Source organism: Ochotona princeps, chromosome 24, assembly GCF_030435755.1.
Source record: "Ochotona princeps isolate mOchPri1 chromosome 24, mOchPri1.hap1, whole genome shotgun sequence".
In the NCBI taxonomy this organism is placed as follows: domain Eukaryota; kingdom Metazoa; phylum Chordata; class Mammalia; order Lagomorpha; family Ochotonidae; genus Ochotona; species Ochotona princeps.
Genome location: NC_080855.1, coordinates 3480159 through 3492033, shown reverse-complemented (window position 1 = coordinate 3492033; position 11875 = coordinate 3480159). Strand labels below are relative to the sequence as shown.

At 49.3% G+C, this 11875-nt stretch overlaps 1 protein-coding gene across 1 annotated transcript; it reads left to right on the top strand.

Annotated features, from left to right (window-relative positions):
* The first annotated feature begins 3021 nt into the window (after positions 1–3021).
* LOC105942557 (large ribosomal subunit protein eL39-like) lies at positions 3022–3457 on the top strand. The gene has a single exon (XM_058680318.1). The coding sequence runs from the start codon at positions 3282–3284 to the stop codon at positions 3453–3455; it is 174 nt and encodes a 57-aa protein (XP_058536301.1). The 5' UTR covers positions 3022–3281; the 3' UTR covers positions 3456–3457.
* Positions 3458–11875: the final 8418 nt, after the last annotated feature.

Sequence of the window (11875 nt, the reverse complement as noted above, 5' to 3'; positions counted from 1 at the left end):
ATTTGATTGATTTAGTGGAATGCACCATAGTTTCCAAGAAATGTCTTCCCAGAGCCTAGTAACTTAGGACAGGTTTATCTACACCAGATACCACCGGTGTTTGGTGATGTCTGTGATAAACTTCCTGTCGCACATGTAGTATTGAGTGAGAAAAGCAAAATACAGTGAAGTATATACCTTATTTTACCACAAATATGGCCACATATTTGGCTTGTTTGTGTAAACAAGGGTAAACTGCAAAGTACAGAGTAGAATTGTTAGCTGCCGAGCAGAACATGAAAACCTGTTGAGACAGGAGTGTGGTCTGTGATCAGACCAGGGGTGGAAGCAGGGCATCTCTGAGTACACCTTGTGGAAGTTGGGAATTGAATGGATTGTTTCACATGTTCAAACAAAAGCAGGTTTTGAATTTAAAAGCAGTGTCCAGTTGGTAGCTGAGTTGCCCAGAGAAGCTCTTTGAGCAGACTAATGTTCAGCATTATGACTGCCCATCCCTATTAGGGTACTTCTCAGGACAGAAAGGATTGTTGAAAGTCATTAATGTCCGTGCTAGTAATATTACTGTTTTGTGAAGTAGTGTGAAGCAAAAAATGTTAAATGATCAGGAGCCCAAGAATTCTAATTTTTAAGAGGTGACTGTGAAATTGTATAGGTTTGACTCCAGTGACGAATATGAGTTGACGCGTCACTGTTGCTCTGTGTTTGTTTGCTGCCGTGTTAACTGAGGGCTGTGCAGCAGCAGCACCCCTGGGGTGAACGGCTCAAGTTGCCGATCTAGGTCCCGAGGGGTCTGCGGGAGCCTGTGGCCTTCCGGGTCGGAAACCCAGCAAGTGCAGGATGAGAGGAAGGGCACAGTCCCCTGGCGTGTCCCTGGCCACACTGGAGGTCAGGCGATGATAAAACGATGACTTTACCTGACCGGACATTTTCAGTATGCAAAAATCTGAATCTATAATGATACAAAAAGAGACACTACAGTAATTTCAGCTTTCAAAGCTAAATCTTACATAAATTCCTTATGCTAATTAAAGGGAGAGAATAAACTTTTCACTGCTTTTCTTTTTTTTTTTTTTTTTTTTAATTTAAAAGCTTGTTTGAAGGGCATGGGGCGGAGAGAGATGTTCAGTCTGCCTCATCAGCCAGAGCTTGGCCGAGCTGGAACTAGGAGTGTCATCCAGGTCACCTGTGGGTGCCTGTCAACTGCTGCCCTCTCGGGCAGTAACAAGAAGCTACTGCAGCAGCTAGAGCTGAACTGATCTGAGGCCAGGAGCCTGGAGCTTGTTCTGGGTCTCCCATACGGGTGCAGGGTCCCAAGGCAATGGGCCTTCCTCCACTGCTTCCCTGGCCACAAGCAGGGAGCTGGATGGGAAGTACAGCAGCCGGGACACAAACTGGCACCCATATGGGATCCTGGTGATTGCAGGGGCATGACTAGCCTGTTGAATCATTGTGACAGCCTCAAGTGTGCCTCTTGGAATGCAACAGAGTACTGTGTTACACTGTCAGGGATTCCTGCTAGGCTATTTAATATGAAACTAATCAAGTGTTCATGTTTCACTTAGTTTCCAGGAAAGAGAGGGGAGACTGCAACAACTTCAGTTGGGACGATAAATCAAACAAATCTGGAATGTAGGATGTTTTTATGACAGCTGGTGCAGGCTCATTTCAAAGGCAATATTGTTTGTTTTTTTAAAGATTTATTTATTTTTATTGAATAGTCAGATATACAGAGAGGAGGAGAGACAAAGAGGAAGATCTTCCATCCGATGATTCACTCCCCAAGTGAGCCGCAACGGTCGGTGCTGTGCTGATCTGAAGCCGGGAACCAGGAACCTCTTCCGGGTCTCCCACGCGGGTGCAGGGTCCCAAAGCATTGGGCCATCCTCGACTGCTTTCCCAGGCCACAGGCAGGGAGCTGGATGGGAAGTGGAGCTGCTGGGATTAGAACTGGTGCCCATATGGTATCCTGGTGCGTTCAAGGTGAGGACTTTAGCCGCTAGGCCACGCCACCAGGCCCAATATTATTGTTTCTAAAAAGAAAAAAACATGAACTTTGAATGTGAAAGATGTCTGGCTGAAAAAGATATCTATCTAGATATGTTGTGGGCAGTTGAAGGAATTTGAGTAAGTCATGGGTGTTAGATGGTATTAGAGAATTAGGATCGCTGAAGAAGCTGGATATGTTGGGATGCTACTAGGACACTTACACTGAATCGGAATGTTCATAATCTCTGCAACTTTGGAGTGGTTCTGGGAGAATGCATACATGAAGCCAAAATGGCAAAATTGGAGTTGGTGTTGAACCTAGTTGTTAGTTTTCTGAAGAGTTCTTTTTGTAATAGAGTGTTAGAGAAAGTACCAATCACTATCTTACTGCTTTTTGTTATATACAAGGGATTATGTCCACTTGTTACTGACCTGCCCATTAAACAAGCCCCCAACTGGATTCAGCCAGGTTCATATGATCCTGGCTAACATATTACATGGAACAAATTAGTGTGCAGAACATGTTAGAAGGAAGGAAGATACACCACTGTTCACACAGCCTTGTGTTTATGACCTGCCAGCAGTGTTCATTAGATTCTGACAATGGAAAGTATGCACTCTTGTATACTTAGAAGGTAATAGAACGTAAACACTCTGACATGATTCCTTGTGTCTACAGTGGAACAGTGCTGGGCCAGGGAACTCCTGGCGCAGCTGGATGACCAGCATTGTGTCCTGACGCCATCTCCCGAGCTTGCCTGGATTTCCCTGCAGCAGGTTGGCAGGCTGCTCGAGAGCCAGAGGAGGCCTGACTGGCCCTGGGCATGTGATCCAGCACCAGCCACCAGGATGGCTAAGTGTTCTGGGTGACTCTCGGGAGGGGTTCCCGCAGTGGTCAACTGAAATGGGCAGGATACCCACTGGCCACATCTCAGGACTCGGGGCTGGCAGGCTGAGCCTGGTGAGCAGGGGTGGAGTATGGTGTCTGACCGCCTGTGGGCCGCCCGGGTCAGTTTCTCTGAGGCTGCTCTGCAATGTGGCACTGGAAGGCTTCCTGACTGAGGAGGGGGATGTTTTTCTATAACGTGTTGGGCATGGCAATCGCAGGACAAAAGGATGTTTTATTGGCTGCTCTTGTCCTCTAAGCTTCCTGTAATGAAGACATAATGTATGTTTTGTTGGAAAGAAGCACAGTTCAGGGAGTTTCCCCTTTGGACTGTGTTACATTATTTCTCTTCATACAAAACCTCTATAAACATTAAGAGATTTTCTCCTTTTTTCTGCCATCACGGTCAATGTGCCAGATACCCCTCCTTACCATGTCTTCTCACAGAACTTTGAGCATCAAGAAATTCCTAGCCAAAACCCAAAAGCAAAATCACCCTAGACCCGAATGGATTTGGATCAAGACTGGTAATAAAATCAGCTCCAAGAGGTCACGATGGAGAAGAACCAAGCTGCGTCTTTAAAGAGTGACAGTACCGCAGCACACAGTCATTTCGTGTAGAGGTCCCTGTCATCTCAGGCTGAACATGTGACCATTGTCTCTGCAGCTGGACACACTGGTTGAGGGCATGATGAGTGGGTTGGTTCCAGAACATGTGACATGTTACAAAAATTGAGTTACTGAAATTTCCCAATTTTTCTTTAAACAAGGTCTGTTGTAATGTAAGGATCTAATCTTTATTTTTCCAGCAAATTTCTACTTGGTCCTAAACCATGTAATAAATCCAAATTATTTTTTTACCAATTTTAAATGTAGTTGTCATCGTGTATTCATGGTTTTGCTTTTTGCAGTTTCATTCAACCACATTCTGAAAATATTAAGTGGAAATTTCCAGAAAAATAGATTTGAAATAATAGTATATCACTACAACCTGTTTTGTTATTAGTTGTCAATCTCTTGCTGTGCCTAATGAATAAATGTTCTTTTCCACAGGTATTCATGTCTAGCAGCACAGTATACAGTTCGGCAGTGCCTGGCTGCAGGTGTTCACTAGGGCTTTGGGGCGGGGCCCGGGCAGGCGGGGGGCGGGGCCCGGGCAGGCGGGGGGCGGGGCCCGGGCAGGCGGGGGCGGGGGTCGGGGCCCGGGCAGGCGGGGGGCGGGGCCCGGGCAGGCGGGGGGCGGGGCCCGGGCAGGCGGGGACGGGGGTCGGGCAGGCGGGGGGCGGGGCCCGGGCAGGCGGGGGCGGGGTTCGGGGCCCGGGCAGGCGGGGGCGCTTGACCACTGTCTTTCTCGTCCTGGTCGCTGCGCTCAGTGCTCTCCCACTCCCTTAGGAAGGACAGGGCCATGCCAGAGCTGCACGTTCCCTGTGGAGCCATCGTCCCTTGTCCTCTCCTGGCTTGATTTCCCAGGAAGGGGCTTTTGATCTTTGAGAGGCCCAGGGGAGTCTGGTTTTGTTTGTTTTTTGTTTTCTTTTTTGTAATAGGAGACGCCTACACCCATTTTGCCCTTGATTCCAGCAGTTTGGTATTTTGGGGGTAGTCTTTGCAGTCTTCAGCCCTGACACTTGTATGTACTCTAATTCTTTCTCATTTGGCTTCTGTTTTACTAAACTGCTTTATAATTATGCCAAAGATAATTTTAAAAAATTCTTACATAATAAGTATATTTTAGCTTTTTCACATTATAGAGTTAGAAGCATAGGGCTCTTCCTTCCCTGCTCTCTCCTTCTTCCCTTAAGAGATTATTATTATTATTATTGTTTACTTTTATTGAAAAGACAGATTTACAGAGAGGAGAGACAGAGAGAAAGAGCTTCCATCTACTGGTTCACTCCCCAAGTGGTTTCAATGGCTGGGGCTGAGCCGATCTGAGGCCAGGAACCAGGAGCTTTTTCTGGGTCCCAAGGCTTTGGGCCATCCTCTGCTGCTTTCCCAGGCCACAAGCAGGGAGCTGGATGGGAAGTGGAGCTGCCGGACACAAATCGACACCGTTATGGGATTCCGGTGCATGCAAAGCAAGGACTTGAGTCACCAGGTTACAGTGCTTGGCCTGAATTGTTAGTCCTTACAGCTGACCCTTACCAGGCCTTTTACCTTGCCCTCCAAGCCTGTTGGGAATTTTATGAAGTTCAGTGTTCCTAACTGCCACCTGAGGTGGGACACTTATTCTAGTTGAGCCATCTTTGGTGCGGAGTGAAGGGCCATTCTGTAGCTCCCCACCTCCTGAGATGAGCACCTGAAGGAGCTGCTTTTCCACCTGCTTGTTTTCTCGGTAGTTTCCAGAGGAGGTGAGCGGAGCGTTCATGGCTTGCCTTCTCCACTGTTGGAGTGATACTTCTGACTGTGGTGAACAGAACAGCTCTCAGTGTTGTAGAGTCCACACTTGGGGCTCCTGCTCAGAGAACGGCTTCCTGGGGCTTGTGTTACCCCCTCTGTGTCTTCTGAGTGCCTTTCCGAGGCTTCCAGAGATGATTCGTAAGCAGAGGATGCCCTCCCTGGCTTCTCCATCCCCTACCCCAGCAGGTGACCACTATTCCCCTCACCCTTTGCAGCAAGGGCCTGGCAGACAGACACTGCTTGGAAAGCAGCTGTGGGTGTGTGGCCTGCTTTCTATGCTAGCCCCAGCAAGTGTCTGATAACTCCGTCACAACAGATTTCACCTCTCCATCAGGTGTGCTTTGGTCTTAGCAGCTGGTGACAGGACCGAACGAGGTCCTGGCTAGCTGTCTGTGTGTTCCGCTCTGGCCAGAAATCCCTGTGGCCCTGCTGTCAGTCTGCTTGCAGGCCTCTCTGGCAGAGTCTGCTGATGGTCCCATGGAAGGATGGAGAGCGGGTGGCCAGCTGATGCACTTTCCGCTCACTCTGGCCTCTCAGGTCCTGCGGCCCCGTCTTCTTCCAGGTCCCACTCTGGCTGTCTAAGCAGACTTCCACTCCATTCTTCAGCCTGGGTGACTGAGCCGTGCCTCCCTCCCCCGCTGTCCTCCACCCTCCTGAGTTCCAGAACAGTCAGAGCTGTGGGTAAGTACTCACGTACACACTTGTGAGCACAGGGTTCACCCAGAACCACTGCTCAGATGGGGCTGCTGGGATGCTTCAAGTCCTGCATTGCCTCCTGTTGGGCCAGTGGGTCTTTGCCTTCTTCAGAGCTCCATTTGGAGGCAGAGTTCACATGTGGGCCAGTGAGCCCACAGTAGCTGTGAGCGAGGGCAGGTTCTGTAGGGCCAGAATCTGCCTCCCTGCCCCTGGACGTCAGATGTGTCCCCGTGAACAGAGAAGGGGTCTGCTGCCAGGGCTGTTTGTGGTGGGGCAGGGCACTGTGCGGTGCAGTGTGTGCTCATGGGGACATGGACAGTTGCTCGTGTGTGCATGCTAGATGTGGTGGGAGCTCTCATGTGCCTGCCCCATGGGGGATCTTGAAAAAGATGCTTCTTGGAGTGAGATACATCACGAGCAAGCATGCTGGGCGGGGCCTGTGCAGGGCGTATGTGCTGTCCCTCCAATAATCCCCTGTCCTGCCAAGCGCCCCTGCTCTCCCAGCCCTGCTCCTGAACATCTAGCCGATGGGTTCCTTCCTTCCAGCCATCCCTCCCATGGGCCTGCTCGCTCCACTCTCCCTCTAGGGTCCTGCACCTCAGCTGGAGCCCTCCTGTACTCCAGCAGGCTAACAGTGCCCAGGCAGTGAGGGGTTCGCTGCATTGAAGATTACATCCATTGTCTCACAAGGTGCTTTTTCTTTTTTAAGGTTTATTTTTATTGGAAAGGCAGATATACAGCGAGAAGGAGATACATAGAGACCTTCCATCCACTGGTTCACTCCCCAAGTGACTGCAATGCTCAAATCTAAGATGATCTGAAGCCAGGAACCAGGAACTTCTGGGTCTCCCATGTGGGTCCCCAAGGCTTTGTACTTTCTTATGCTGCTTTCCGGGGCCACATGCAGGGAGCTGAATGGGAAATGGAGCAGCCAGAACTCCATGGGATCTATATGGAATCCCAGCACATGCAAGGTGAGGATTTAGCCGTTAGGCTATCGTGCTAGGCCCAGGAACCCTTTATTAAGGCTGAGTGTTCCATGGATGAGTATCAGCATTTGCCATCAGTGGACAACTTGCCATGTCCACTGTGTCCAGCAGTGGGCACTGTTGTCAGTGATGCTGCAGAAAACATGAGCATGCTGATTGATTTAGGAGGCAGCAGTTTTTAATCTCCTTTAGGTAATCTTGGGGGGTTTACAACATTTGTGAAAAATGGAATTAAGGGGCCCGGCGGCGTAGCCTAGCAGCTAAAGTCCTCGCCTTGAAAGCCCCGGGATCCCATATGGGCGCCGGTTCTAATCCCAACAGCTCCACTTCCCATCCAGCTCCCTGCTTGTGGCCTGGGAAAGCAGTGGAGGACGGCCCAAGGCTTTGGGACCCTGCACCCGCGTGGGAGACCTGGAAGAGGTTCCAGGTTCCCGTCTTCGGATCGGCGCACACCGGCCCGTTGCGGCTCACTTGGGGAGTGAATCATAGGACGGAAGATCTTCCTCTCTGTGTCTCCTCCTCTGTGTATATCTGGCTGTAATAAAATGAATAAATCTTTAAGAAAATGGAATTAAGATGTACTACATATGATCCATGAGCTTTATAAAATACCCTCAAACACCCAGCGATCACTGCGTCATACGGTAGTTATGGTTTAAATTTTCTTTTCTTTTTTTTTTTTTAAAGATTTATTATTTTTTTTTATTGGAAAGGCAGATATATATAGAGGAGGAGAGACAAAGAGGAAGATCTTCCATCCGATGATTCACTCCCCAAGTGAGCCGCAACGGGCCGATGCGCTCCGATCCGAAGCCAGGAACCTGGAACCTCTTCCGGGTCTCCCATGCGGGTGCAGGAACCCAAGGCTTTGGGCTGTCCTCGACTGCTTTCCCAAACCACAAGCAGGGAGCTGGATGGGAAGTGGAGCTGCCAGGATTAGAACCGGCGCTCATATGGGATCCCAGGGCGTGTTCAAGGCGAGGACCTTAGCTGCTAGGCCACGCCGCCAGGCCCGGTTTAAATTTTCTTTAGGTAGGTGTCACCAAACTTTAAAAAAAAAAAGATTTGTTTATCTTGATTGGAAAGGCAGATTTCCAAAGAGGAAAGAAAGATCCCACATCTCCTGGTCTACTCCCCAAACGGCCACATGGCCAGAACTGAGCCAATCTGAAGCCAGCGGCCAGGAGTTTCTTCCGGGTCTCCCAGGTGGGTGCAGGGTCCCAAGGCTTTGGCCTGTCCTCGACTGCTTTCCCAGGCCACAAGCAGGGAGCTGGAAAGGAAATGGAGCAGCTGGCATTAGAACCAGTGCCCCTATGGGATCCTGTCACATGGAAGGCCAAGACTTTAGCCACTAGGTTACTGCACCGGTTCCCTTTGCTTTTTTTATAATAGCTGTCCCATGGGTGTGGGACAACAGAAGGATTTAAAATTTTTTTTTTCATTTTAGAGAGGCAGAGACACAGTCCTGGTTCACTGCTTCCTTCCCCAAAGGGATGAATCAGGACAAACCCAGGAGCCAGGAGCTCAATCCAGGCAAGTCTCCCACCTGGCTGACGGAGATTAAACACTCAAGCTATCACTGCTGTCTCCTAGGCTTCACCCTAACAAGGAGCTGGAAACGAAACACAGTGACAGTGAGCCTGGCGCAACTGGATGGCCCTGGCCTTGGCCTCTGCATGGCACACCTGGAAGAGGCTCCTGCCTTCCGATCAGCTCCGCGCTGGCCGCTGCTGCCATTTGGGGAGTGACCCAGCAGATGGAAGGTCTGTCTCTTCTCTCTGTAAATCTGATCTACCTTTCCAATAATAAACAAATTTAAAAAAAAGAATGAAAGAAAGAAAAAAAAGAAGAGAAACCCAGGCACAACACCCCCGTTAGGCCAAATGCCCTCCCCTAGTCATAGTTTTGTAACTGGAATTTCTCTAATGATTGGCTGTCTCAAGGACCTTTACATATAGGATTTGACCATTTTATGTCTTTGGATATGTATCTGTTGAGATGTTTTGCTAATTTCTAAACTTTGTTTTATAGCTATTTGGTTGTAATAACTCTTTATAAATTTGAGATACTAGCTTATCAGATATGTTGTTGGCTAGTATCCTTTCCCAGTCCATTGGCTGTGTTTCATATTGTTGACTATTTTCTTGTTTGTGCTGTAGCTTCCTAGTTTAATGTTGCCCTTGGAATTCATGTTTGGTTTTGTAGCCTTCGGTTTTGGTTTGACGCACACAAACTCATCAGCAAGCAGTTCTGCATGTTGGTTTGCTCCAGCAGTTTGTGGCTTTAGGTCTTGCGTTGAGATCTCTTATGCATTTTGGGCTAATTTTTGCATATGGTGTAAACTGTGGGCCCAACTTGATTCTTCTGCATGTGGAAATTCAGTTCTCCCACACTGTTGAAAACGCTGTCCTTTCCCATGTGTGTCGTGTCGGTGCTTTTGTTGAAAGTTTGTGAACTGGGTATGTTTGGGTTTCTTTCTGGGTTCCATGTTCTGTCCCATGGTCTCTGTTTGTTTTTCTTGATTTATTTGTTTGAAAGTCAGAGTAGGCAGAGTGAGTGAGAGCCTCTTTCCAGTGGCTCACTCCCCAGATGGCTGCAGCAGCCAGGGCTGCCCCTCAAAGAGCTTGCTTGTGACCAGCACGCACCTGCCCCTCTTGCAGCCATCCCGGCCCTGTTCTCTGCAGAGCCCTCGCCAGCCTCCCCGCAGCCTGTGCCTTGCTTCTCTGTGAGGGCACGGATGTTGGTCACTTGTTGTTGCCCAAGCTCCTGAAACCCAGCCTGGTGGACAATTGAGTGCTCGTCAAAGTAGTCAGAATGAAGTGTGTGTGTTCTCTTGGATGGCAACATGGACTGCATCTCTTACCAGGGGCTGAACTAGGAAAGCAAGTTGAAAACCACTGCTGGGTAGAAACAGCTGTACATACAGCATGTTCAGAAATGTTTATGACATGGTGTCTGCAGCTGTGGGACTGAGGGTCCCACCCACACCCCTGTCTCGGGCTGTTTCCCCTGGGTGCTTTAAATAACAGAAAGTGATGTCACACGGGTGGAGGCTGGGGTGATGAGGCTGTGAGCAGTCAAGTCCTCATCTGACAGGAGAGTGCTGGGGGGGTGGCTGCTGCTTGGAGGGCGCTGGTCCCCGGCAGGAGGGCTCCACCCTCAGGTCCGTCACCACCCACAGCCGCCACCTGGTGATGTGCTCACTTCCGGGTTAGGCTTGATTCGTGTGAATACCAGGACCTGTGACCACTTACTCTATGGTGGAAGAAGAGATTCAAAAAGTGCTGTGTTTTCCAAGACTGGCTGTGTTGGGCTTTTCTCTGGCGCTGGGCAGGCTGGGCGGAACGCTGCCTTCACCTTCCCTTCTGGCTTGCTTGGAGGCAGCGGGCCAGGTCAGAGTGAGGCGCAGGCTCTCTGTGCCATGGCCCACCTTGCACATGCAGATGTCGGGCTTATGTAAAAGCCTGTATTCCCCACCTCTCGCCAACCTCCTCTAGGTTTTGAGGGTTGCCTGCTGGTCTTCTTGGTTGCCATTTGCGTCCAAGGCTGCTGTGGCCAACACTTGTGCTTTGAAACGTTTTGGGCATCAAGTCCACTGACTCCTCTGTCTGCCCAGGGGTTCTCTGCGCCCACCCCAGGACGGCAGCCAAGTGAAGCCCTCCGCCGCTTGTCTGTGCAGCTGCTTTGCTGGGTACAGGCCCTGGGCAGCTTACGCAGCTAGGGGGCGCTGCATGCCACACTGCCACTCCTCTGCATTGCAGAGTCTAATTCTATTTTCATTGCTGACTTCTCATGGGGAGAATCCAGGACTTCCCTGTTAACTTTCACAGGATGTCACGTCAGCCGTCTGTTTTGGGCACCTGCATGTCTGCCATTACAAACAGGCGCCCAGCCCCCGGGTTGTGTTTTCTCGCTCAGCCTGATACAAGCTGTCTCTGTAGGGGAATTCTGGTGGAGAACAGGTTTTAGAAATTAAGATCTGAATGCAGTTTTTAAGAGTGAAAAGTATCATATCTCCCATTAGGGATTAGATTATATTTCAAAGCACTAATATGGCTAAAAATATAAGATATTGTTTGTAATGATTCAGTCTATGCTGTCATTATAATAAAGATTATTTTAAATTTTTATCAGTTCTTTGAGAGGCAGACAAACAGGAACAACACAGCTACATCCACCAGGTCCCCCTTCAGATGCTTGAGGTTTCCCTGGCTAGAGCCAAAGCTGGGAGCGGGGACCCGTCCAGGTCTCTGGTGTGGTGGCAGAAGTCCAATGCCTCAGGTCCCCATTGCTGCCCTGCTGCCCCGGGTCCACAGAGGCAGGAAGATGGGAGCAGGGGCAGAGCCAACACGCACCCCCTGGCGCTGCAGGACGTGCCATGGTACTTTGCAACCAGTATGGTTTGTCTTGTCTTGTCTGTCTTGTCTTTTCTCTTCTTTTCCTTTTCCTTTCTTCTTTTTCCTCTCCTCTCCTCTCTCTTTCAGATTTATTTTATTTTATTTAATTCATTTATTCTATTTATTTATTTATTTTTATTTTATTTTATTTTATTGGAAAGTCAAGATATACAGAGATGAGGAGAGACAGAGAGGAAGATCTTCCATCCATCGATCTGAAGCCAGGAGCCTGGAGCCTCTTCCGGGTCTCCCACACAGATGCAGGGTCCCAAGGCTTTGGGCTGTCCTGGACTGCTTTCCCAGGCCTCAAGCAGGGAGCTGGATGGGAAGCGGGGTCACTGGGATTAGATCCCAGCATGTGCAAGGCGAGGACTTTAACTGCTAGGCTACCACACCAGGCCCCCTTTTAAAATATTTATTTGTTTATTTATTTATTTTTATTTATTTATTTTATTAGTGGGGGTGGGGTAGGAGGAAACAGTGATCACTCTTCTATTTGCTGATTCACTGCCAAAATGGCTGCA

Coding starts and splice junctions, on each gene's coding strand:
- LOC105942557 (XM_058680318.1), top strand. CDS start 3,282: ATGTGCCAGATACCCCTCCTTACCATGTCTTCTCACAGAACTTTGAGC.